The sequence below is a fragment of the Tarenaya hassleriana genome, unplaced genomic scaffold (genome assembly GCF_000463585.1).
Source record: "Tarenaya hassleriana unplaced genomic scaffold, ASM46358v1 Cleome4, whole genome shotgun sequence".
In the NCBI taxonomy this organism is placed as follows: Eukaryota; Viridiplantae; Streptophyta; class Magnoliopsida; order Brassicales; family Cleomaceae; genus Tarenaya; species Tarenaya hassleriana.
Window position 1 is genome coordinate 405,130 of NW_010966881.1, and position 25,896 is coordinate 431,025.

The 25,896-nt window shown below is 34.9% G+C and overlaps 5 protein-coding genes across 9 annotated transcripts; 1 reads left to right on the forward strand and 4 right to left on the reverse strand.

Moving 5' to 3' along the window:
- Nucleotides 1-1,122: 1,122 nt before the first annotated feature.
- Nucleotides 1,123-3,164, reverse strand: LOC104823196 (uncharacterized protein SYNPCC7002_A1590). The gene is made up of 6 exons (XM_010554639.2): nucleotides 2,813-3,164; nucleotides 2,518-2,708; nucleotides 2,322-2,367; nucleotides 2,052-2,134; nucleotides 1,842-1,958; nucleotides 1,123-1,423 (listed from the first exon to the last, which is right to left on the reverse strand). Exons 1-6 carry the CDS (start codon nucleotides 3,078-3,080, stop codon nucleotides 1,352-1,354), a joined length of 777 nt encoding a protein of 258 aa, XP_010552941.1. The 5' UTR covers nucleotides 3,081-3,164; the 3' UTR covers nucleotides 1,123-1,351.
- Nucleotides 3,165-3,665: 501 nt separating this feature from the next.
- Nucleotides 3,666-7,725, forward strand: LOC104823197 (protein BTR1). 3 transcript variants are annotated; one of them, XM_010554642.1, is made up of 10 exons: nucleotides 3,666-3,778; nucleotides 3,923-4,012; nucleotides 4,756-4,827; nucleotides 4,906-4,994; nucleotides 5,090-5,196; nucleotides 5,626-5,819; nucleotides 6,433-6,557; nucleotides 6,966-7,061; nucleotides 7,160-7,221; nucleotides 7,307-7,725. In XM_010554642.1, exons 2-10 carry the CDS (start codon nucleotides 3,928-3,930, stop codon nucleotides 7,401-7,403), a joined length of 927 nt encoding a protein of 308 aa, XP_010552944.1. In that variant the 5' UTR covers nucleotides 3,666-3,778; nucleotides 3,923-3,927; the 3' UTR covers nucleotides 7,404-7,725. The 3 variants fall into 3 exon arrangements, with proteins under 3 accessions (XP_010552944.1, XP_010552942.1, XP_010552943.1); XM_010554640.1 differs by having other exon boundaries at nucleotides 3,667-3,778; nucleotides 4,756-4,994; XM_010554641.1 differs by having other exon boundaries at nucleotides 3,667-3,778; nucleotides 4,756-4,994; nucleotides 6,496-6,557.
- Nucleotides 7,726-7,913: 188 nt separating this feature from the next.
- LOC104823200 (NAC domain-containing protein 78-like) lies at nucleotides 7,914-10,876 on the reverse strand. Its single transcript, XM_010554646.1, has 6 exons — nucleotides 10,544-10,876; nucleotides 10,145-10,422; nucleotides 9,831-10,028; nucleotides 8,837-9,406; nucleotides 8,629-8,746; nucleotides 7,914-8,531 (listed from the first exon to the last, which is right to left on the reverse strand). Exons 1-6 carry the CDS (start codon nucleotides 10,707-10,709, stop codon nucleotides 8,155-8,157), a joined length of 1,707 nt encoding a protein of 568 aa, XP_010552948.1. The 5' UTR covers nucleotides 10,710-10,876; the 3' UTR covers nucleotides 7,914-8,154.
- A 537-nt stretch (nucleotides 10,877-11,413) lies between these two features.
- Nucleotides 11,414-14,958, reverse strand: LOC104823198 (NAC domain-containing protein 78-like). Of its 3 annotated transcripts, none has more exons than XM_010554644.2 (5): nucleotides 14,486-14,957; nucleotides 13,753-14,030; nucleotides 13,223-13,423; nucleotides 12,063-12,707; nucleotides 11,414-11,730 (listed from the first exon to the last, which is right to left on the reverse strand). In XM_010554644.2, the coding sequence occupies exons 1-5, from the start codon at nucleotides 14,709-14,711 to the stop codon at nucleotides 11,704-11,706; spliced, it is 1,377 nt and encodes a 458-aa protein (XP_010552946.1). In that variant the 5' UTR covers nucleotides 14,712-14,957; the 3' UTR covers nucleotides 11,414-11,703. The 3 variants fall into 3 exon arrangements, with proteins under 3 accessions (XP_010552946.1, XP_010552945.1, XP_010552947.1); XM_010554643.2 differs by having other exon boundaries at nucleotides 11,414-11,726; nucleotides 12,059-12,707; XM_010554645.2 differs by lacking the exon at nucleotides 11,414-11,730 and adding an exon at nucleotides 12,848-12,932 and having other exon boundaries at nucleotides 12,572-12,707; nucleotides 14,486-14,958.
- A 7,476-nt stretch (nucleotides 14,959-22,434) lies between these two features.
- On the reverse strand, nucleotides 22,435-23,899 carry LOC104823201 (zinc finger protein ZAT5-like). The gene has a single exon (XM_010554647.2). It carries the CDS (start codon nucleotides 23,610-23,612, stop codon nucleotides 22,542-22,544), a length of 1,071 nt encoding a protein of 356 aa, XP_010552949.1. The 5' UTR covers nucleotides 23,613-23,899; the 3' UTR covers nucleotides 22,435-22,541.
- Nucleotides 23,900-25,896: the final 1,997 nt, after the last annotated feature.

The following is a 25,896-nucleotide window of genomic DNA, read 5'->3' on the forward strand; positions in this document are numbered from 1 at the left end:
AATAATTTATTTAAAAAAATCCCTAAAAAAAATCATTTTTTAGATCACTTAAAAAATTTAGTATTTTTTTATACCCACTTAAAAATTTTAATATTTATTTGATAAAAGAAATTTCAATATTTTTTGTTAAAATTGTAAAGTTAAGTGTTTTATTTGGATTAACCATTTAAAAATAGTTTTTTATTAATTTTTTTTTATAAAAAATCAATTAATTATTAGTTTTAATAAAAAAAATATCAACTATCTAAATTATTAAAAACAATTGTTATAAAATATATAAAATTAAAAAAAACATATATATGTAGATATATTATACAATTCTAAAAATTATATTAAAAATATAATATTTATTTAAATATATCATGTATAATATTTAAAAATAATAATTGATAGTTTTTCTAACAAATTTACAATAATTTTTTTAAAAATAAGTTATATAATTGATGATTTTTTTATCCAATATTAATTGTTGATTAACGATATTCTTTTGTTCGCAGAAAACCTCATACTTTTCTTGTGGTTATCGCATAGGCATACCTTTAGAAAAATTTTCTTCACCAATTGGATTCCAATTTTAAAATTTGATGGACACGTGGACGGATTATATGAAATTCGGCAGTGGATAATTTAGGGGCGTATTTGCAAATACACAAAAATTTAATTGGAGGACAAATGAATCAGAAATTCTCAGATTGGACGTCGGTGAAACCAAACGTGTATATCAGAGTTTCTTTTAGGGCCCGAGTCCGCACTCGGCCCGAGGGTGTCGATCCGAAAAAAGCAGTGCAAGGGGCACCAAATATAGAACTATTAGAAGCTATAATAGGCCATTCAGAACATATTATAGTTGAACCAAAGGACACTAGGGTTCATCCTTCTGTACTATTGCGGATATAATATGCGGGCCCATAATAAGAAGAAGGCCTGGTGTGAAGCCCATGAGAAGCCCATCTAATTAATGTGAGTAACAAATTGGTTTGGGAAGGAGAGAACGGCGAGAGGTTGAAGAAGGAAATCTGTTCGAACAGATTTCTCCATGCTTTTTCATTCTTTGTAAATTTGTTAGAAATCTGTTACAAATTTGTTATTCTTTCTGTGTATAAAAACCCATGTATAGATTCATTTATGAAGATAGTGAGAAAATTTTATTCCACTGAAATGTACAAATATGTTCGGGTGTCGGTCCAAGAAGACATTTCGGTTCGGAATATGGATAGAACTACAACAGAACGTCAACCTGGAACTAGGGATAGTAGATAGATCTGTAACCCTAAAGCCGAAGAAAAAAACATACACAAGAAGAACGAGACCTTGCAAACCTCCATGGGAGGTTTTATCAAGTCGCTTGATATCAAATCTCACCGGTTCCCAGAGGTTGCCTTGAAATATCTCCAGAAGCCCATGCTTGATAGTCTTTCACAAGCTGCTCAAAACGGGTAGATGGCAAATTGAGAATATAGATGTGCCATAAGAAGACAAATCACAACCTGATATTCTGAATTATAGCTATTTGGAACATTGCATTTCATATAAAAATTCCCTTATTCGATTCTTCCAAGGGCTTGCAGCTGGTTATGGGTTTAGTGAAAGACTTGATGCAGCCAAACCGTGACATGGTTCTAGTTAGTACTCTAGTCTAGAAGGGCGAGACAATTATCAAAAGCAATAATCATTGAGCTGAATGTGTCTGGTTTGGGTTTGATTAACATCAGAAACTAAAACCCGGTTCATGAAAGAACAACTGGCCGGCACTACGAGTTGTTTTGGATGTATTTTTAGGGGTGATCTTAAATCTAGATCATGCATGTAAGGAAATGTGGAAAACATGATTTTTGCATTACCTGAGCCAAAAAGCGGGGTAGCATGAGTTTAAGAATTTGATCAAGAACTTGGGTCCCTGTTGATTCTATCGCTCCCACTGGGATCACTCTAAATGCAAATGGAATTTCAATGCTGACCTAAAAAGTTTCCAAAATAAGTCAGCAATGCTTCATTCCACATGAAGCATGAAATAGTGAACCGATTAACAGCAAAACAAAGCCAAGAACTACCTCGATGACTGCATCTGAAGTGATTTGTTGAACCGATGAGTTATTTCCAGTGACATCACATGATACCCGGTTCACCATAGAAGCTGCATGACTAGAAAATGACAAATATTAAGCCTATATATCGCATATACAAACCTTCAGAAAGAGTATTTGCACTACCAACACACAACACGAGTAACTACAGCTTGGGCATATACATCTGGTAAACAACACACAGAATGGATTATCCAATAGCATGTGATGTAGGGCAAGATAAGAAGCTACATTTACCATCGAACTTGTCATTTTGTGCAACCACGATGGGAGATCCCTCGAGCTAGCACCAGAAAACGAAGAACCATCATGATCAGAAGTAAAAAGTTCAATCCTTTACCGTACTTCATGTGTTCAATCAGCAATTAGCACCAACCCAGTGCAACCCAATCAATGTATCTTAGAAAATAAAGCAGAAATATTGAAGCAATACCTTGCAAGACAAAAGCTTGATGCAACAGCCATTGGTCTGCTCTTCAACTCTGACGAGCAAAACAGGGCAAACTTCAAAGCTGAAGAACTTGAATGTATAAACATAGCATCTAAACGTATTTTCATCAACTCTCTCAATCCTCTCCGCGTCAAGCACTGAGTATTGACTCGCCGGCAAGCTCATATACTCGACTGCAAAACCATAAAAAACAACTAAGATTTGACCAAAATCCACAAAACACAAAAAAAACCTAAATCGATAAAAAAAAAAACAGCAAATATTTCGCTGACGTTACTTAGAGGTCGCTGAAGCTGGCGAACGGAGACGGCCTCTTTCCGGCGAGCGATGAAGCGCGCTTTTGGGGCAGATCTCGACGAGACACGAAGCGGCGAAGAAGGAGAAGGAGAAGGAGAGGGCTTGGGAGATTCGTTCAAGGAAGAAGAACAGGTGATATTGAAGGGGAGTGATCGAGGTGGATTTCTAGGGTTTCGGTTCGTCTTCTTCCCGCAGAAGGACAAAGACGATAGTCTCAGAGACGACGTAGCAGCTGAGCTGAAAGCCATAGCTGAAACGGCAGCGTTTTGGAGGAGAGAGAAAGTAACGGCTAACGGCTCAGCTTTATCACAGAAGAAAGAGAGATGATTAGGGATAAGCCTTTGCGACGACGAAGACGGCAGACCCACCACGAGCCTTCGTCTGCGTATGTTAGATGAAGAGGTATGACAAAGGCTAACCTACGCTGAATGATCTTATTTGGGCCTTTTTTATTTTTGAGGCCCAAGTTTGGTTAAGGGCCCATTTATAAACTAAATCATCTATCTTTTTGCCGTTGATTTTTTAGAAATGAAAATTAAAATGTGGGTTGCAACAATTTCTATTCTATTTGTAATAATTCACACAAAAATCAAAGACAATTATGATATACTGAGTTTTTCTATATCTAAAATTAAAATATGCGAATTAACGATAAAAACTCACCAAAATGTGGATTTTTTTTTGTATATAGTATAAATTCGGTAACATTATATTTTGAATTTATATTAAAAATATACAATAAAAACTACATATAAATGGCGAGGCGGTCCACAAGACTAGAAGGCATTATTTATTATTTAAATAAAAAGGAAATAATAGTATTTAGAATATAACGAAGCGGCCCAATGGATAGATAGGCGCAGGAGACCAGAGCCACCTTCAGTTCACAAACCGCTCGGCGATAAAGACGACGAACACGTCGTGGAAGGAGAAGCAAGACCAAGAGGTGGCCCTGTCTGGAGCTTCGAGCTTCACGAACATCAGATTTCTCTGAACGATTCCTCTCTCTCTCTCTCCCTCTCTCCCCCTGAGCTTCGCTGTTTCGGCAATGTCGATTGACTGATTCGATTCTTATCTGCGTTTTTCTCAGCGGAAATGGAGTCGAACGAGTCCTATGCGGCGGATTCTCCCGAGGAGCTGACGAAGAGATCTCACGAGGAGCAGAATCAGTCGGAAGCAGGTATTTCCGATCCGATCTGCTCTTTCGTATTTCTGGGTTATTTTTTTCTTGTTATTGAGGCGACGATAGTGCATTTTCGTGGCTCAGATGTTTGGCGTTTGATTCGATTTGTTTTTACGTTGGGCAATTCTTTTACCTCTTCGTGAATCGGCTTCCTCAAAATTTTCTGAATTGAGTTCGTATATGGGCAATTGTTTCCGTTTGAGAAACAAACGGCATAAGTCTACAGGATTAAACACACAAAAAATATCAGAGAGGATTTTTTGCGGTAGATTTTGCAAGGATGGAATAGTTACATTACATTCTGCCTTACATTTCTGCTAGACGAGGGTTTCAATCATCAGCGCAAATTTGGTTAGATTCTGACGAATTTAAGGAAAGATTTGAATTCACTTTTATTCACTGCGTGTAATGATTCCGAGAGTGAGTGAGGTCAGAATGATATTTGTGAAAAAAACACATCTCATTTTTTATGTTGGACTTTTGTACGGTTCGTGGTAGTTGGTATGATTGATACTGTCGGATGAGCGGTCGGCATAAAGCTTTTTGTCACCTTTAATGCAACACGGATTGCCTTTACATCTTGTCGGAACATAAAGCGGAGTTAGTGCTGAATCTTTTTTTTTTTACCGTTATTTTTCACTTCAAAGTTTTGATTCTGTTGTATTGTGGGTTAATGACCATATCTTTACTGGTAAGAAGATGAATTTCTGGGGAGTGACTAACATATTTCTCCTTTGCAGAATCTGCTGAGAAGCCTACGCACGTTCGTTTTCTTGTATCCAATGCGGCAGCTGGTTCTGTTATTGGGAAAGGTGGCTCGACAATCACTGATTTTCAGTCAAAGTCGGGGGCTCGAATCCAGCTCTCACGCAATCAAGAATTTTTCCCAGGAACTACTGATAGAATCATTATGATATCTGGAGCAATTACAGAAGTTGTCAATGCACTGGAACTTATTCTTGATAAATTGAATAGTGAGGTAATTTTAGCAGTGTTGAGTAACAATGTAACATACATGTGCTCAGGTGTTAATATAATAATATGATCTCAATCATGATTTTCTTTTTGGGTTAGCTTTATGCTGAAGATGGTAGTGATGCTGAGCCTAGGAGAAGAATAAGACTTGTGGTTCCAAACAGTTCATGTGGAAGTATAATTGGAAAAGGAGGGGCCACCATTAAGTAAGTTTACCTTCTATTTTCATTTCAATGGATTTCATGATGTTATTGAAACTGTGATTTGCATTATAAGATTGTGAGTCAGAGCTTCCTTAATCTGTTTTCCGGTACAATTATTTCCTATAGAAAATCAATTCTCCAATCAATAACAAGAATTTATGTAATCATATTTGATACTCAGCGTTGTCATTTGTATCCTCTTTCTCCCGATGTTCATACCTTGTAGTAGAGGAAGTTATGTTGTCTCACTGCTAGGCTTTTTGGGTATTAGATCTCATTTATGTGTGTGCGCTTCAATCATGGATACAGCAACATCGCCGCATGCTTCAAATCATGGATATTTGTCGTAAAATGCTTGAATATGATATGTGATGTTGACAACTGTAGCACTGTAGCCGCCAACTCTTAAAACATTTCTCTGTGTTGATGCAGGTCCTTTATCGAAGACTCCAAAGCTGGTATAAAGATATCGCCTCTGGATAATACCTATTATGGGTTGAGTGACAGGCTTGTGACACTAACTGGAACCCTAGAGGAGCAGATGCGGGCAATCGATTTGATTTTGGCTAAGCTTACTGAAGATGCACATTACTCTCAGAATGTGCATTCCCCATTTTCATATGCAGGTATATCTACTTAGCTAGCTCATTTGTGGTGTCCATGATTCTCGTAGCAATTCCTTATGCTGTCATGTTCCGCATTGCTTTGATAGTCTATTGAAGTACAAAGATGTTCATTCATTTATGCAAGAGGAGAATGCAATATAGGAATCCGTTATATACCTCTGTTAGGCATGTCATATTACCAGGCTTAACATGTTCATACAATACCGGATAGCATAACTTATTGTTTCATAAGAAAAGACGAGGCTTTTTTTTAGTTTAATCACCGATTACAATTTAATGTGTTGTATTCTCCGGGTGAAGAAAAGATGAAAGAGGATAAGCTGGAAATGAGAATATTAACTAAATCCTTAAAGAGCACAGTTGCAGAATTTACCTGAATCTGGTCAAACAAGGTTATGAGATTCTTAATTTGAGGTTAAAGTTAGTCTCAATGTACTAAACCCAGACATCCTAGATGCCGGATCATATCTTTTGACCAGTGGAACATTCAAGGAAGATGTTTTAGTGAGTTTAGGTTGTTCTCGCCTGTGGTTTTTCTGGTCAATTTTGGCTGATAATGTTGTTTGTTGTAAAGATTGATTTGTTGTAAGGTCCCATTAACTCGAAATTTTAGGTCTTTTCTGCTCTGGTTTTCATGGTCATCCATATGCGTATGTGCTTCCTTCTGTTGCAACAGCGGGATACAACTCGATTAATTATGCGCCCAACGGTACTGGAGGCAAATTTCAAAATCACAAGGTCTTCTCCCTTCTCATTATCTCTCTGTCTCATAGATCTTATTTATAATGCTTCTTTTGCGAAGAATGGCTCTATTCATTGCTTAGGAGAATGCTCATGTATCATCTTAGATCTTCGTTGGCATGTTAGTGGCTCATCAAGGAGAGTGTTTGAATGTGTTGAGATAGTCATCGTGGAAACAATTCAGTACAAGTGATTGGAAATGTTTATTTCGGTTAAATCTCCAGCGGGAACTAGATATATGAATTTGGTGATCTCTTGAGGACACGACGAGGAACCATAGAAATCAATGTCAGAATAGCATCTTTGACTGCCTTTCAGTATATATAGTGCTTCACTTTTTCAGTATATAGTTTGAAAATCTATCCAACCACCCCTATTGATCAATTTTTTTTTCGTATTGGATAGGAAGATGCCAACAACTCGGTGACCATAGGTGTTTCGGATGAGCATATAGGATTGGTCCTTGGTCGTGGAGGAAGGAGTGTCATGGAAATCACTCAGGTTTGTGTGGAATTTTCGCGTCGTTTCCTTTCTAAAATCCTAAACTAACTCTCACAATGCTCAACCCTGAGAGTATCCTTTGTGATATAATGCTGCAGATGACTGGTGCCAGAGTAAAAATATCAGATCGAGGTGATTTCATTTCCGGAACAAACGAAAGGTGAATCCTTTTGGCATTGGCACAACTATTACAAAACACATTTGAAGTATGAAACTAAGTCTCTTGTCGTAATGCTTTCGGACAGGAAAGTCACGATCACAGGCTCACAAAGAGCGATTCATCAAGCCGAGTCCATGATCAAACAGAAAGTCGCCTCAGCTTCAGAGAGGGCCTCCGATTAACGTTCCTCTTGTCTCGGTTTCCATGTTCATCCGAGCATTGCGCCATGCCAAAAAAGAAAAATCTGTCTTCTCGTTCTTTCACACGGGAATTCGTTTGAACAGGCTTCTCTTCCATATCCAAAGATCTATTATTTTGAAGCAGAGCTCAATCCTTCTAGGAACCGTTTTCTTTGATCATTGTTCTCATGTTCTTGTTCTTTTTCTTTCACTTTGACGATACAATCAATCGTTTGGAGTTGGTTATTTATTGCAATCGGTTCAAGTTTTGGTACTTGTCTTAGTCTTGTAACATTTAAAAGTAGGCGAGCATCCCATTACGTTACATTACACTCATGCTATATACATACATATATGTCATAACAGCTGTGCTTCGACTACAGATTGGTCACAAGGCCAAATTGGAATACCCAAACCAACCAGAACTTCAACAATATCTGAAGCTGGTTATTTATTGCAGTTGGTCGTACACTAAAATTGAGTTTACAGTTGTGGAAATAGAACAGCAAAGAATGAAGAGCAAGAAACATAGTCTAGGTTCATCAGAAGTTCTCATTATTTCTTGGAGCTAGAAATGAGAGTTCGACTACCAATACGTTACCATGAAAAAACAAAAGAGAAAGAGAAAAAGATGGATGCAGCAAGCACACTGCAAGTAAACCCTATAATTTGTTTTAAAAAAAAACACAAAAACGAGAACACCCCCCTGAGGGTGAGATGGCGATGGCATCCATAGGGTGTCATCATTTCACTATCACCTGGCAGAGACAAAGGTTCCTACTTTGAAGCTAACTGATAATATTAGGACCCAGAAGCACACAAAGATCAACATTGCCCTTGACAGCGTTCTTCCCAACTTGCCCGTCTCCGTTTGTTCCACCAGCCCGAGAGAGAGGACAACGTTTAGGCTCCCGTTCTTCCCGTATGACCAGTCCATTCCACTTCCTGCTGCTATAGTCATGTTCGATATTCTGATCATACCTGCTGTTACATGAACTGAGCCAGAAGATTGTGCAGCTGAATGCAGATGCATCGCAGCCACCTTTGTCGGGAACTCTGAAGCAAACGCCGGAGGAGCCGGAATAGCTCCCAGCATTTCACTGGCTTTCTTGAGGAATGGGTACTTTGAATCTGCGTTTAATCCACATTCAAAACAGTTAGAAACGGGTACTTGTTTCGAACAAGATGCTTCCCTCTTGCCCTTTTCTTGAGGAACAGATAGCATTACCTGACTCGAACTTCAGGGCATCTGGATCTTGTCTCGAGCAAGATGCTTCACTCTTGTCCTTTTCTTCCATCACGTGTTTGCTTGTCGACGCTTCTTTCTCCAATACCTCTGGAACAGCCTGTTTGGCATAAAGGTGAGTTTCCACGATAATCAGGAAGTCTTACAAACTACAAGAGATCAAAACAAGTACAAGATGAATTGTCTTTACCTTTTCGGTGATGCCCTCTACATGAGGAACAGAACCTTCAGTCCCCACCAATTGAGAAGCATTAAAAGTCAATTGTGGTGTAAACTCATCGTCCCCGTCAAAGAAGGTAAGATAATCTTCAAAGTTGAAACTATCGTGATTTGTAAGGCTGAGGTCATCGGTTTCCAGGTAAAGTCCATCATTCAAAGGAAGATTGTTGTCAGGATCCATGAGCGGCTCTTGAAGCAAATAATTATCATCGGGAATGCCACTGTAACTAGTCTCAGCTGAAAATATATTGTTGGGGGTTTGGAAGTTATCTGTGTTTTCTTCTTGGACATCACAGTCAATTTGTTCGTCGGGCAACACTAAGACGGGCTGAATTTCACCAGTACGAATTATAGGCTTCTGATCTTCCTCAGATGAATCTGTTGGTTGCGCAAAGTAGCAGGAGGTGTCCACATAGTTCCCTGGTTGGATGTAGTTTCCAGACTCTGAGTAGTTACCGGATTCAATATTATTGCTTGATTCCCCGTGATAAAAGTTCGATGGTAGAGGAATCGCATCAAAGATCTCATCATTGCCAGGCTTCTGCAAAAGAGAAATATGATTCAGAAGCTAAACTACTTGAACAGAAAATGGACAAGCCGCGTAAGACAGCCCACAAGAGAATCACTGCTACTAGCCGTTACAAACCCAAATGGTACCATCAATAACTCTGAGAGAACCAACTACAGACCATGAATAAGAAAATAAGACTGTACCGCATCATATATTTCCCATCTTAAGAGTATGGGAAAAGAACAAGGCACATATTTAACCTTGAATTTCCATTATCAACACTTTCCCAGTTTACATCCTGAATATACCATATCAGTTTCCTCGTCTAAAGTAGAAAATGCTAAAATATCTTTACCACAAAGCAAAAAAACATGACGCATTTCAGCCCTAAATCCTTGCAAATCAATACAATCTTGGGTATAAAATAGAAACAAAGACCTATGCATCTACATACCTGATCAATGTCATCCATGTCGACATAAACATCATTATCATCGACAGCCAATCCCTCATCAGACATAGCATCTTGATCTGGCACAAACACCATCTCATCATCCTCCCACTCCTCCTCAATAAATGGAGCTCCATACTGTTCCCCATTCTTAGGCCCAGATCCGCTTTTCTGAAATATCCTACACAGCACATATGCATCCTATGCAACACCACCACCACAACAACAGCCATTCAAGTCAACAAAACAATCCATGGCATCAACATGTAAAATCAATTGGTCAAGAACAAAACAATAAACTCCATTCACAATCTTACTTGAGCCACGCCGGCTTTTCCCAGCTCGTCGTCAACAAGACGATACTCGTGCATAACCCAGTTGGTCCTCTCCCCACGAGGAGCTCGACCCTTGTGATAAACAAGGGTCTTTTTCATCCCCACGACCCTTGGACCATTACGAATCTCCCGATCCTTCCCTGTTGTCTTCCAGTAACCCTTCTCGGTTGCCCGATTCGTCTTCGACCCATTTCCATACTTTTTGTCCAGCACGCTAAAGAAGTACCACTCCAAATCCCTACTTTTTAGCTTCGACTTGTCTGTTTCCATTTAAAAACATACCAAATCAAGCTGAATTCCGAAAACAAACACCATCCCGCATACACAAGCAGAACAATTCGATCTATCGACCAAGAGACAGAAAAGTCAAAAAGGAATGACCTGGGAGATCCCACGGCTCTGATTTGTATATGTCGATTACGGAGATAGCGTCAAACCGAAAGGGTTTGTTGCAGATCTTCCGCTTCAGGTAGTAGCGAACGAGTTCTTCGTCCGTTGGGTGGAAGCGGAACCCGGGAGCAAGCGAGGTCACTGAGCCGCGACCCATCAATCGGTGGACCGAAATTCCAGATTAAATCAAATCAAAGGTTATCCGTTAAATCAAAACTAAAGAAGAAAAGAATCGAATCAGAGTATTAGGGTTTTAGAAATTGGGAATAGGGAAGACGAAGAAGAGAGACGACGAAGAAACCATTCGCAATTCGGAAAACGAAAAGAACGAAACTTTCGCAGTTGGAGGCTTTATTATATCTTCCAAGTAGGTGCCATCGAGAGAATTTACGGTGACAGAACGAGGACGGTTAGTCAGTGACAGCTTCTTGTAGGATGACACGTGGACATCGTGGACAAACCGCAGATTCTAGAACATGTAAAGGCGCAATTTTTGCTGTTTTATATTTGTTCCGCATTCTTTTTTATATATATAATTATGATTTCAATTGAAAACCACCAAATACTATTAATGAAAAGAAATGGTAAGATACATATTATATATATATATATATATAATATGAGAGAGTCAAGATTTAAACCCGCTTTTTTCATGGAAAAAATAAAACAATATTTTTCCCGAATAAAATGTAAAAAATATCAAAAATAAATTAGAGAGATTATAAAACTTTAAAAAAAAATAGCAATTACGTGAAACAAAAGCTTCCTCGTGTCCGCTGATGCGACCACATCCGTAATACCGTATCGCGTAACCAAAATCTTAGAAAGAAATGACGGATATGCCCTCCTCTTTCACCAGAATTACCAACACCAAGAACCTCTCGGAAATTAGCTCTTACTTCCAATGGAGTTCAGGACAAAACTAAGATAGAACAATATATGAAAAACAGAGCATGACTTCAGATGTTCCCGAAAGACACGGAACATAGAAACATACTGTCTCTGTTCCTACTTAACCTAATTTTACAACAGAGAGAATTCACATCCGAGATCGAGGTCTCGATCATATTAGAACCTGAAAACGAAGAGGGTAGCACATAAATTACGGCAATTGACGAACCAGGAAAAGGGCGGAACCTGAGATTGCTCGTTCATTGTCCCTTGACGGGGCCGCTCTTGGTTGCGCAAAGTAGCAGGAGGTGTCCACATAGTTCCCTGGTTGGATGTAGTTTCCAGACTCTGAGTAGTTACCGGATTCAATATTATTGCTTGATTCCCCGTGATAAAAGTTCGATGGTAGAGGAATCGCATCAAAGATCTCATCATTGCCAGGCTTCTGCAAAAGAGAAATATGATTCAGAAGCTAAACTACTTGAACAGAAAATGGACAAGCCGCGTAAGACAGCCCACAAGAGAATCACTGCTACTAGCCGTTACAAACCCAAATGGTACCATCAATAACTCTGAGAGAACCAACTACAGACCATGAATAAGAAAATAAGACTGTCTTCCGAAGCTCCTCGTTCTCTTGACGCAAAGCATCGATCCTGGACTGAAGAATGCTGATCATCGCCTCTGCGCTCATCATTTCCAGCTTGAATGTCTCTCTCTCGACCGACATCTGATGAATCTCCTTCTGCAGATCATCTATCAGCTTCGTGCAGTTCTCCGGAATCATCAGAGTCGCTTCTCTCACTTCCCCGGCTTTGTTTCCCACCCGAGGAGGAGGAGGAGCAGACAGTTCCTTGTGAGGTTTCAATGGCGGGTTTTCTTTCTTGTTATCGGTGGCGGTTCCCATGAGGGAGAATTCAAGCAGGGCCGAGATGGCAGTGTTTGTAGCAGCGGATGAAGTCAAGGTTGTAGTGGTGGATGAGCAGTGGTCTTGAGTGGTCCGGCTCGAGTTCTGGGAGTTTCCCATCAACTCGTTCTGACGTCTACGTTTGTATTGGAGGAGCGGTAAGGGCGCTTCTTTGTTCAGCGTGCAAGGAGGCAGAGGAGGAGGACAGTCTTCTTCTTCTTCTCCTCCTTCTCCGGAGCGTTCATGTTTGAGCGAGTTGTCGGGCTTGGGAACAACTCTCGTGGATTCGTTATTGATCTGAGTCTCTCTCGGGAGCTCATTGATATTGATGAGATCCTTGCTCATCGACTGTATCTCCTGCACCAATATTAAAAAAGGGAAGTACAGACTCAGCAATAAGATTGATGGACTGCAATCTGCATTATCCATCGACAATATTACAACCAGCATTTGATCCCATGAACATCACCCTGCTAAAAATATGTCGGTCCACTTACCGGATGTACGAGAGTCGAGACTAAAATTTCGACCAAAAGACAGTATAGTATAGGTTTCGGGCTTTCTTCTTTTGCATGAGTTCACCTGATGTCAAATGCTACTCAAAATGAGGAAATTCTGGATGGGAACCATCATTGCTATAAGCATATGATTAAGTGTCAAGCCCGAAATTTAAAATTAAACAGCCATCAGCAACAGCATAACCTATTTAGCAATGACTTCCATTATCAAGTATCAATGGACTGGTCCCAGCGCCGCATTCACAAAATATTCATATGATGTTTGCATGTATGAAACTAACAAGCTTCTTTAATAGAGTTCAGTCTTGCTGCCAAAAAAAAAACCCGAGAGAATAGAGAAAGCAAAAAACAAACCTGATCAAATTCATTACTGCCATTGGCATCCTCGAGAACAGGTACGGACTCCCCCATGACCCTAACGTCTTCTCCGAGGATGAGAGCCATTCCATTCCCACCATTATCCCACTCTTCTTCCAAGAACGGTGCATAACGGTTCCCACTTGGTGGCCCGATGTTATTCTTGTGAAATACTCTGCATAACACATATGCATCTTGCTGCACCCGACGTATAATACAAGTTATATAAGAGTGAGAATTCACAATCAAATCATAAAAGAGACGAAGAATAAGAAGGAGGATAAGAATAAGAAACGCAATCACGTTGCACAGGTATCAGATGAAAGGCAAGAACTAAACTAACAATGCATATTTCGATTCCAAATAATTGGAGTAATTCAACAAGATTACATTCATCATCTATAACTATAAGCAACACAACAATCAAAGACCCAAAAGATGATTTCACACCATAATAGCAACCCATTTCCAACACATAAGAGTAAACCCGAAAAAAGAGGAAACTTTAGACAGTATGTATACTATACCTGCATGCTTCCGTTCTTTTCCACTTCATATTCAACGAGGCGGTACTCGTGCATGACCCAATTGGTCCGTAGCCCATCTGGGGCACGGCCACTATGAAACACAAGTGTCTTCTTCATGCCAATCAACTGGGTATCACGGCGAATTTCCCTGTCTTTTCCAGTAGCTTTCCAGTACCCTTTGTTCGTTGCACGATTCATTCTAGCACCATTTCCATACTTCTTATCCAATGCACTGAAGAAGTACCATTCCTGGTCCCTCGTCTTCAATTTCGAATAAACTGAAACACAGAACAAGACCCGTCATTGATATAACTCAATTCCTAAAACACAAGAAATCAGAGCTGGAACTCGAAACGCAAAGAATCTCTTAAAAATTCCTAGAAAATTTGATATAAACGCATATTTGAAGCATGAAAAAAGGACTGATTAGATGTAAAATCCTTATTATGATACCTAAAAATAGGCAAAAGTACCAACAACTACAGTTCGACAGAAATTTTCCAGGGAAACATCAGAAGCCAGCATGCAAAATCCCTCACCGAAGAAGATCATGGAAAGAATCACTTATAAGAACCCTAAAAACACGAGATCCAAACCCCATAATCGAAGCATAACCCACGAAATCCCAAATCCGAAGCAACAAGCAGAGTCTCCCAGCGAAACCCGACAAAATCCACGGCCCAGAAACAGCGGACAAATCCTAGAAAACAAAACCCAAAGAGAACGGCGAAACCTGCTAACTCCCAGGGCTCGTGCTTGTAGATATCGACCTCCCCAATCGCGTTGAAACGGACGGGTCTCTTCAGAACCTTCCTCTTCAAGTAATAGCTGACGAGTTCCTCGTCCGTCGGGTGAAACCGGAACCCAGGAGCCAACGCCGTGGCCGACGCTGCAGAGGCCGGAGCATTCGGCGTCGCCGCCGACGGAGAAGTCACAAGAGCGACCGATTCACGACCCATAGAATTCCGTACCTGTCCTAGGGCTCCGATTCCTCTATTTCTGTCACCCAAAACGCTTGCTTGCGGAGAGAAGAACAGTGCCCAGAAAAAGTTGGAAGATGGGTTTTTGATTGACGGAGAAGAAACGAAGAGAGAAGCCCGAGAAAAGGGTACCTTCGATTGCAAGAAATTTGTTTCTCTCGCTTACCTATACTAAAGTACTTTGCATTTGGGTTCCCATCTCTCCCTCTCTCTGGAATGCACCGTAAAACCCTAGTTTATTTCTCTGCGCCGTGTTTTTGTCGTTTTGCGCACTGAAATCACTTTTTACCCACTGTAAAAAAATTTAAAATGTTTTTTTTATTATTTACATATGAATATATATATATATATATGAGTTTGTATAAAAATAAAATAGGAGTAATAATAATAAGTTAATTATTAGAATAATAAGAGGAGAGAGAGAGTGGTACGTTTTGGTTGCAGAAGGAAGAGGATGCTTTACCAGTAAGGCAAGTAAAAGTCGAAACCCTTTGGCCCACACGAATCTCCCATTTTCTAAATTTTCCCTTTTTATTTTTTTATTTCATAATTTCATCTCAGATTTATCCTCTTTTATTTTTACCTAATATTGTTTTATCTTCTTATCTAAAATATATATTATAGGATATGTATATGCACTCGCCTGCATGGGCTTAAAATAAAAAGCTCTAATGTCAAAATTTATACAATTTTTTCCCGGTAAATAATAAAATTTTCTGGAAAATCTCATATCGTTTTTTTTTTGTCTTTGGTTATTAAATATTACAAAAAAATATATTATATTTTATTGATTTCGCCTCAACACTCTGACTGAGAAAACGACAAGAATCTTACAAAAATATCATACGCATGACAATTTGTATTGGGCCGACTGCTAGATTTGGGCCCACACAAATTTGGGCTTTTATTGGGCTCTGTTTAAGGTAGTCTGAACTTAGAATTCTATTCTCGCAACAAAATAAAGCAGCTCAATAATATGATTTTAACAAAGAGATTTGACATCATTTTTAATAAACTTATTAACTATCATAAATTTATAATGACTAGGTAATAACCCGCGCGAATCGCGCTGACTGAATATTTACGAATTTAAATAATTTATTATATTTAAAATTAAATATAATAAATTGTGTTTTAAATTTATCATTTAAATTATTCTATTAAAATATTTTTTTGTCATAGTGTGAAAATAATAAGATAATAAGGATGAATCTAAATATAATAGTATGAGGTATTATATCTCATTCTATAATTAACAAAATATAATTTATTCATAAATTTTATAAAATTTGTAGATATCCGTAATATTTTTACCACTATTTTCTTTCATTATATGTTTCTCTTATCATTTTTTATATTTTGTTGATCGTTTTTCTTTTTAAGTCTTTATTTTTAATCTAGGTAATAATATGCGTGTATCGTATAGACTTGAAATCTCGAATCTCAAAATGTTTAACAATTTTATACACCATCTCCAATGACGTTAAATTTCGGTGAATTGCGATAAGTAAATATAGGACAGATAATTAAAATTTACTACGTAAACATGCCACATCAGTAAATTAAAATTGAATATTTTTTCGGTTCTTATTAAATCAATTGGTTTGGTTGATTGTAATGATTTTATGATGATTTTGAGTTGTAGTATGATATGAAACACTTGACGTTTGTATTTGTATTTAATTTGTTATTATGATTGTAGTAAAAACTAAGATAATTTGTTTGAGTTGAACTAAATATAAAAAATATAAAACTTTAATAATATAAAAATATTTTTTTTTTTTGCAAACATAATTAAATCAATGACAGAATATTGTTATTACTGCATAGATATTTTACCATTTCACTGTAACTGATTTATTATGGTTGTCTTTAGTACTGGTGTGACTTTCTTCAATGCCTGCCAAAAATTCAGTTATTAGGTAATAATAAAATTATTTTGATAAATATTATAACTATAGATTTTTTTCAAGAATGATATAATTTATTTACCTTAAACGGAAATTTTTTATAATGTTCAATTTTTCATCTATTTAAATCTTTGTAGATGTTGATGTGTTGAGTGATAGAACACCTGATACATAAAATGTATTAGTAAACTCAATATAACAATAATAATGGTTTTTAAATATTAAACTATCAAATATTTAGAAATTAATTTGTGTTAAATAATTACCGTGAATAATCTTTGGATTTACACCCGTAATGATTGCGATACTTTTTCTGACATCCAATCTATGAATTTGTGAACGGAGTTCAGCAGCGAGATCATCCCATACCGAAAGCTTGACTATATTGTTGATGGTTTTTAAATTGAAATTATATGTTAGTTTGTATAAAACTAATTTAGTTAAAATTTTATAAAATGATATTTTTGCAGTATAAATAAAATTTGAAAACTTACTCTTCCAATAATAAACGAAGAATAATTTTCTGAGTTGACGATGACATTCCTAAATTTGATCCTTGTATTGCGACTAAAACTCCAATAATATCTGCAACATTAAAGAATATATTAATTATAAAATCCAATATTTTCTTTTTGGTTTTTTTTTATATTATCACATACCTGGTAGATCGTGTTTTTTGTTTGCCAACGCCAACAAATCATCGTATAAACATATTCGAAATTTTTCTTTGGCAATATTATAAGTAGTTACAACAACTTTTTCAATAGTAGTATATTCTGTAAAATAAATACGAAATTTATTGTTCGTTCATTTGTATATATATTTATTTGGTAGAATCTTGAAATGTCTGATTAAAAATATATCTCTCGTTTATTATATTTTTAAAATTTTCTGCATGATCCTCAAATATTTTTCATTCAACAACATTTTTCTGCAACATTATAAGTAGAAAAGATTAGATTTTTAATAAACATAGTATAAGAAATTCAATATTAATTAGAACGTACATTTTCATCAATTAATAAGAATCTGATGCCATTGAACCTATTCCCATTGAAATGATTTCGTTCATCCCATATTCGTAGAAATCTGACCATAATACACCGATAACTATGATGTATACTCATCTGATCCAATCCTACATGAGTTGATATCACTGGTTGCATCTGATTTTTATATTCCTACAATAAATTTTATTTGATCAATAACAACATTATTTGCAATATAGTATATTTATTCATTATATTTATATGAATTAGACAATCGTTGAATGAAATAATATATGTATTTACACACAACAATTGGTGGGATATCATATTAAAAATATTAAAAATATGATTAGCAGATAAATATTATATTTTATATAAATTAATAAACATTTAACAAAATGCAACATAAGTGATGTTTAGGTTGATCCACCAAATTGTTCTAAATAAACTTTTATATATATAGATGTGGAGAATAATAACTATATAACCAGTGATTCATTGTTAGTAAACTTAAATCAAAAAATAAAATTATATATATATATATAACAAACATGTTAAACAAAAGTCGGTAAACAAAAATAATTTTTTTTACTTCTATATATAAACATATATAATATATATGTTTACTTACATTTAACAAATTTATAACACTAACCAAATGATATATTTGGCTGATTAATCTTCATTGTCATCAAAATAAATTCAGAAAAATATTACTAATCAAATATAAAAAACAAACAGTTTAAACAAAAAATAAGAAATAAAAACATATTCTTTTACTTTTTATAAATAAAATAAAGATATAGATTACATATTATATATGATATTAATATAAGAAAATTTTAAAAAGAATTTTGCTTGGAATTATACATTTTTTAAAATAATATAAATGTATTGCATCATCAAATCTATTTTATTTTTCTATAATATTTAAAAATATATCTTTGTATATATAAGAGTTTAAAACTAAGATATTGAAATATACGTTTACATAGAAGTTTTTTTGCATTAAATTCTTATAAATATACCTTATTTATTCTATAAGGATTCTCATAACAATATTAGATTACAAAGTTATAAAGTATCCATCAATCTTTTTTTCATAAACATATTCACATACGTATATGTCTGAAATTTTAAGTATGGATTTAGTTATAGAAAAAAAAATAAATCTAATTTGTGCAAGTTGTTTTAAATAAAAAAATTTATTTACCATTATTTTAATTCAATGTTAACAACAAAATTGCATAGAAACAAATATAATTATACATTATATATATAAATTAAATCTGATTTAAAATAGGTGGGATATGATTTTTTTAAAAATTAAAATAATCTGATCCAAATTCTATAGGAAACTAATAAAAAAATTTTTTTAGAAAAATATTACATTCATAAAAAAAAACCCAAACAAAAAACTATAATAATAATAATATAATATAATATAATATAATATAATATAATATAATATAATATAATATAATATAATATAATATAATATAATATTATATTATATTATATTATATTATTGTTATTATTCTACCACTGAATTAAGAGATATACCATGAGTTCCGCGATTCCCAAGAATGACACGGACAACTATTTGTCATTTACTATTACTTCTATAAGTTGATCCAATGTGGAATAACCATTATTTTTCTACAGCAAATATTAAAGGTAAAAATTGAAAAACAAAATTAAGAATAAATATGTTATTATATAAAATAAAATTATAACTATTTAGATTGTCTTTTCAAATGTTGGCTAACCAAAAATTACAACTACATTACGCGTAACGTTTTATAATTATATAGTTAGTTCCTGAGTCATTATTAATAATGGATAAATCACAATGATATCAAAACATGGTGAAAACTAACCAAAAACACATACCTTCTCTCCAAGTTTGCCACCTGCTTCTTGATCAAAACGATCCGTAAGACTCATACTTGCAACTGTTCTGATAAACACATAAAATTATAATGCAAACAAATTAAAAGTTATGTTTAACAAATTGATAACATTAACAAACTATTTTTGTTGATTGATTCATTGTTATTAAAATCAATTTAAAAAATTGATTCTATATAAAAAATAGAATAAATAGAAAATAAAAACAAAAAAATAATTTTTTACTTTCAGTATATAAACATATATAATATATATTTATGATATAAACGGTAAAAAATTTAAAATATATGTTTTGTTACCAATAAAATGTTTATTTACTTATATTAAATAAATTGATAACAATACCATAATAAATTGATAACAATACCAAAGTGATATGTTTGGTTGATTAAATTTCATTATTATCAAAGCAAATTAAAAAATTCTCACTAAACAAATATAAAAAACATATATAGCAACCTGAAAGAACTGGATTGGACCACTAACCTGAAACACAAAAATAATCTGTCTATTCATACACTGGGTGCTGATGAATACGTACATGAAAACATAAGCACTATTTATAACTTAGAATTAATTAGTAATTGTAGTTATTGTTCACTGAATTCAAAAACTAAATTGACTATTTATTAATAAAGTTATAACGAAGGAAATCAACATCGATTTTGCAGTAGAGTTCTCTGAAAATACATGACCATAATACTTAGAAATCTTTTGTCTATTAATCTTTTGTTTGTCCCATATACTTAGAAATTTGACCATAATACACCGATAATTATGATATATATTCATCTGATCCAATCCTGCATGAGTTGAAATAACTAATTGTATCTGATTTTTCAATTCCTATAATTGATTTAATTTGATCAATAAGATATTACTAAATTTGTTTCTAGTTTTTTGCAGTTTAAAGATATCTCGTTATTACGTGAATTGTGAAAAGAACCATAGATACACAAACATACATATTTAGATATTAACTTTTAGTAAATATAAAAACAAATATAATATACGTATATGTATATTACAAAAGCATTTGACTATCTCGAAAGATTATAAGAATCGAGACGAAAAAAAAACAATTTTACCCAAAAAAAAAGAAAAAAAAACAAAACAATTTAAAATAGAATTACCAACCTGAACGAATCGGACTTCCGTCTTTGATTTCAAACATTGCCAAATGTCAAAAAAAGGATTGATACTCATCATGAATGTGGGCTAAAAGCACCGCCATTTATAGTTTAAATTCATTAATTGAAATAGTTATTATTCAATAAATTCAAAGCTGACTTTTACTTAAATTAATTATACATTAATAAAATTATGATATCGAGGAAGACCTTAAACAGAATATAAATTTTAATATTTTATTTAATTAAATCTGGTATTGAATTAAATTTCGTCTTATTAATGACAATAAAATTATTGGTTATAAATAAATATATTGATTGAATCTATTTATGGTCTTTTACATTAACATATATATTTGACACGTGTCATCCCCGTATCAATCAACTCTACTTTTATATATATAGATTCTTCACCAGACCGTATTATTTGATTTCCAAATACATCATCAATATATATATATATATATATTGTTTCATATGTTGTGTATAGAGTAACACAATTTTTTCAAACATCTGGCTTTTTCATAGGTCCTAATATTTAATATTCTAAAAGAATATTAGATAAAAATAATATATATATTATATTAATATCCTAGATATAAAACTACACACAATTTATCCTAAAAATGGAAAGAAAAACCCTAAATTGGTTTTTTTTTTAATTCGAGAAATCTCTTTGGGGTTAAGATTTCTAGATTGTTTTCTTCTAGTGGCAAACTGTTATTTTCCATTTTTTTTTTCCCCCAAATTTAAGATGCAAATGGTCTGAAACTATTTTGAAAAATTACTCAACCGTTATCTATACTTAGATCTGATGGAGTAGAAACGACTGCATATATCAAATTCACTAAAATTTGAAAGATTTCTCATATTTATTTATTATAATAAGTTGCATAAATATGCCAAGAAAAAATAAAATAAAAAAATAGTTGGGATTTGATAAGGGTTATAACCCAAGGGCACGCGACTTCCACTCACCAGGAACCATCTTTTTTGGTGCGTGGGACCCATCGTTTCGGTTTGAGCCTACCGAATAAAAAATCTCATTATATTAACAGTATTATTTCAAAATTTTCGAACCATATATTCACAGAACTAAATTGCTGAAACAGAATCTAATTTTATAAAATTCTCAAAAATCCGATTTTTTTTTTAAGAAAATCTATTTTTTTAATAAAAACCGAAACTCAATCGTATCGAAACAGAACTAAACTGAATAATATACGATATTAATTATTTGGTATAAATTTTAAAATACCGAAAAACTGTTTCAAAACCAAACCGATAAAATTTCGAACCGAATTCCGAAACTCTCCCACCGGAACTAAACTTTTGTTATGGATAAAATGAAAATGTGGACCGAAAAGGGACAAAATAAACGAATAAATTGATAATGTATTGTTTATGGATTTCACTATCGATTTGTGAAAGTATCTACCATGCCCTTTTGATCGAACTTTTTTTTCTTGGAAAATGAGATGGTCACAAGGGTAGGTCTTGAAGTATAAATATCAAAGTAAGGGTATTTTTGATATAATGCCAAATGGGATTATGGTGGAAAGTATATATACGTCAATTTTTTTTTTTTTTTATAAAATCTGCGTAACAGTTGGACCAAGGAAGTGAATATAATTTATATCATATATTATATCTTTCTTGTTGGCAAAACAAAGGAATCTTGCAAGTATTCTACAAGCAAGGAATATAATAACAAAATAAACGAGATTGATACAGAAAACAACCGAAATCAGATCAATCCATGTAAAGAAAAAAAAACGATTAAAAAAAACCTGAATTGGGTACAGTTTGATCGATATTTGATTTATTTGTTTACATTTCGTTGTAAATATTTATCATCTTTCATCATAATCAGTAATGGCAATCCACCAATGTAGGAGCAGACAAAACAAGAGACTTTTGCTCTTCCCTTTGTTTCTGTTGCTGTTGTGGTTGCTGTTGCGTTTGAGGTTCATCCTTAGAAGCTAACCCTAATCCGTTGACACGACCCTCATCTTCCGGTGCCGGCAAATTCAGATCCAAATCCAACGACACGGCCGCACTTCTGGGCTTCTTCGCCGGATAATCTTGACCGTCGGATTGGTCAAACGGCGACAGCGACAAGGCCGTGTTAGCTGTCGCAGCAACAGCTGAAGCAGCTGCGGCAGCGACAACAGCCCCTCTATGCCTCCTCATGTGTCCACCTAGGGCTTGTCCTGACGTGAACTCCGCACCACAAATCCCGCATTCATGAACTTTGTGACGTAAACTCGCCTTGTTACTTCCGTACATGGCAACCCCATTGTGGGTATTGTTGTTGTTAGAAGTTGTTGCTGCTGTTGTCTGGTTGGTTAGATGAAGTGAAACGGTGGCGCCGCCACCGACAGAAGGAAGGGCCTTTGGTTTCTTATGGCTGGCTCTGTGGCCACCCAATGCTTGGAATGATGGGAAGGTCCGATCACATGTCTTGCACTGGTAAACATAGTAACCAGCTTTCGCACCGCCGCCGCCATTACCGTTTGACGTTTCTAGAAACCTCCTACTGCTAAACCTAAACCCGTTGTTGTTGCTGTTGTTGTTTTGGATCATCAGCTGTTGTTGTTGCTGTTGCTGTTGCTGTTGGAGATGATGAGAAAGGGAATGGCCTTGAGCGAGCAAGATCAAGCAACGTGCCATATCTTGATCCTCCTCGTCAACTGCGTTGTTGTCCGAAGACGAAGAAGCCGACGATACAACGACATTGTTACCCTTTTCCTCCTCTTCTTCATTTCCATTATTGAGATTCTTGTTCTTGTCATCATGATCATCATCATCATGACTAATGGATTCCTGTTCTACGGGAACAGGAGAAGAGATAGAGAAAGGGATGGGCGATTGAGGACGCTGCCGCTTCGTCCTCTTCCCTTTAAGGATCAAAGCTTTCTCCTCCTCGGGTGCTTCCATTGATGGCCGACAGAAAGATTAAGAGATAAAAGGATGCCGATGAAGAAAAGAGACTAAGCGAAAGGAGAAAAGGGAATCTATGGAGAAGATGTAGCAAAAGGGCATGCGTATATATATACGCGTGTGTGTGTATATGAAGTTATTGTGTGGAAGAGGAGGATGAACATAAATAGTGAGTGATTGAGAATCGAGGACAGTTTTTTGTGGGGAGGATAGTCAAAGAGAGACACCAAAACATAACAACGTAAGAGTGCAAACGCAAGTAGGGGTTGCTCTTTTTTTAGTTAATTCCGTACATATCAATAACCAATTTAGTGTGTATATATATATATATATATAAAACGTCAAATTCAGTAATGATACAAAATAGCATTTAAACACGTTCGGATTCACTTGTGAAATTTATTTACAAATCATTATTATTATTTTTTGTTTCATAAATCACTTGTAAAATAGAATGTGTAGAACTAAATAAACAAATTACAACCGTTATCACGGAGTAAACAAAACGGATATAACGAGAGTGTGTGTATATATATATATATATATGTAGCTGTATAATTGTAGAAGAGAAAAATCTATGTGGCGACATAGTTAACTAATTAAGCACATGGCTAAATTTGGACAAGTTTTGGTAATTGTACGGTTCTACACACACTGTCTTTTTTTTTTTAATGGTTAAGTGTGTGTGATTAGTTTTCCAAGTTTGGGCAAATGATAGTGAAGGTTACAAGATGACAATTCACACACTTTCAATTATTGGTTGGATGTTGTGTTGAGTTTTGTTTGGTTGTGTTCAGGTTCGGGTTTTTTTTCTTCTGATATTTGAAAAACTATAGAAATACAGAATAGTTCAACCGATAAAATGGGCGCATAATTCAAATCACATGGCTGACTCCCGATCCCGGGATTAGTCTGGACCTCGGTCTAGGAAACCCGGTTTTGTAAACATCTATTTCGAAGGGACCTGTTTCGGGAGCCGACTCGCGAGCTACTTCATTTTCATCGAGGTGGACTTGAAAAACATGAGGATGAAAAAATGGACTCGGTGAGCTAATTCATCATGGGTCAGTTCAGCCCGCCTGGTGGCTCGCCAGTCAAAACTTTTTTCTTTAAACTTCTATTATTTTTATTTTTAATATTATATTTTTTATTAATTTTTAAATATTTTTATTTTTATTATTGAAAGAAAAAAGGGTTGACTCAGACCGAACTAGAGGTGAGCGTTTCGGAAAACGGTTCGAGTTCGGGACGGGAAGGCACTACAAAAAAACCTGCATATAGCGACGGAATTTGCGACGGAAATTTCCGTCGCACAGGAAATTGCGACGGAATGTGACGATTTTATGACAGAACGTGGAAAAAAATTATCCGTCGCAAACAGTCGCAAAATCCGTCGCAATTTGCTACGGTTTGCGACGGATAATTCTGTCACAACAAAGAAATAGATGATTTGCGACGGAAAATAAAAATTGCGACGGATTGCGACAGAATATTCCGTCGCAATGTATTTGGTTTCGGTTTTCGACGAAATTTTTTGAATTTTGGGCGCGTAAATAAATTTCATTTTGTGACGGATTGCGACGGAAAATTCCGTCGCAAAACGCAATATAAAACCACGAGTCGTCTTCTTTATCAGATTCAAAGATTTTCGGAAAAAAAAATAAAAATCGCCATTTTTTTCTAAATCTCTCCAAAGATCACCAAATTTCTCCCATAAGGTAATATATATGTATTTATGTATATATATATGTGTGTGTTTGATGTGTTTGTGTGTGTTTATGTATGTGTATGTGTGTGTAAGTGAATGTGTATATATATGTGTGAATGCGTATGTGTGTGTTTATATATGTGTGTAAGTGAATGTGTATGTATATGTGAATGTGTATGTGTAACATCCTGATTTTTTTATTAATTAATAGATTAATTAATTATTAATAATAAATAATTTTAAAAAAAAACAAGGAGAAGGTTTGGCCGCCCACGTGAAACAAATCACGCATAACCACCTACCCATATACATATATATAATATATCTAATATAATAATGATTATAAAATAAAATATTTATTATAAAAAAAATGATAAAACCTCGCTATATAAAGGACATGCGATTCGGATGAAGCATACGAGAGAGAGAGAGAGAGAGAGAGAGAGAGTAAAAAAAAAAAGAAAAGAAAAAGAGTAAAAAAAAAATATATAATAGTAAAATAATAATAATAAATATAATATTTATAAAAATATATATATATATATATATATATATATATATTAAAAATCAGAG

Excerpts from the sequence above, each read along its gene's own strand:
- LOC104823196 (XM_010554639.2), bottom strand. The coding sequence starts at position 3,080 with ATGGCTTTCAGCTCAGCTGCTACGTCGTCTCTGAGACTATCGTCTTTG. Across the intron at positions 2,368-2,517 it reads TCAAGCTTTTGTCTTGCAAG|CTCGAGGGATCTCCCATCGT; the intron begins GTATTGCTTCAA and ends TTCTGGTGCTAG. Across the intron at positions 1,959-2,051 it reads CTTCAGATGCAGTCATCGAG|GTCAGCATTGAAATTCCATT; the intron begins GTAGTTCTTGGC and ends GAAACTTTTTAG.
- LOC104823197 (XM_010554640.1), top strand. The coding sequence starts at position 3,928 with ATGGAGTCGAACGAGTCCTATGCGGCGGATTCTCCCGAGGAGCTGACG. Across the intron at positions 5,197-5,625 it reads AAAGGAGGGGCCACCATTAA|GTCCTTTATCGAAGACTCCA; the intron begins GTAAGTTTACCT and ends GTGTTGATGCAG. Across the intron at positions 6,558-6,965 it reads GCAAATTTCAAAATCACAAG|GAAGATGCCAACAACTCGGT; the intron begins GTCTTCTCCCTT and ends CGTATTGGATAG.
- LOC104823200 (XM_010554646.1), bottom strand. The coding sequence starts at position 10,709 with ATGGGTCGCGGCTCAGTGACCTCGCTTGCTCCCGGGTTCCGCTTCCAC. Across the intron at positions 10,423-10,543 it reads AGAGCCGTGGGATCTCCCAG|ACAAGTCGAAGCTAAAAAGT; the intron begins GTCATTCCTTTT and ends AAATGGAAACAG. Across the intron at positions 8,532-8,628 it reads TGCCCTGAAGTTCGAGTCAG|ATTCAAAGTACCCATTCCTC; the intron begins GTAATGCTATCT and ends GATTAAACGCAG.
- LOC104823198 (XM_010554644.2), bottom strand. The coding sequence starts at position 14,711 with ATGGGTCGTGAATCGGTCGCTCTTGTGACTTCTCCGTCGGCGGCGACG. Across the intron at positions 13,424-13,752 it reads AAAAGAACGGAAGCATGCAG|CAAGATGCATATGTGTTATG; the intron begins GTATAGTATACA and ends CGTCGGGTGCAG. Across the intron at positions 12,708-13,222 it reads GCAGTAATGAATTTGATCAG|GAGATACAGTCGATGAGCAA; the intron begins GTTTGTTTTTTG and ends ATATTGGTGCAG.
- LOC104823201 (XM_010554647.2), bottom strand. The coding sequence starts at position 23,612 with ATGGAAGCACCCGAGGAGGAGAAAGCTTTGATCCTTAAAGGGAAGAGG.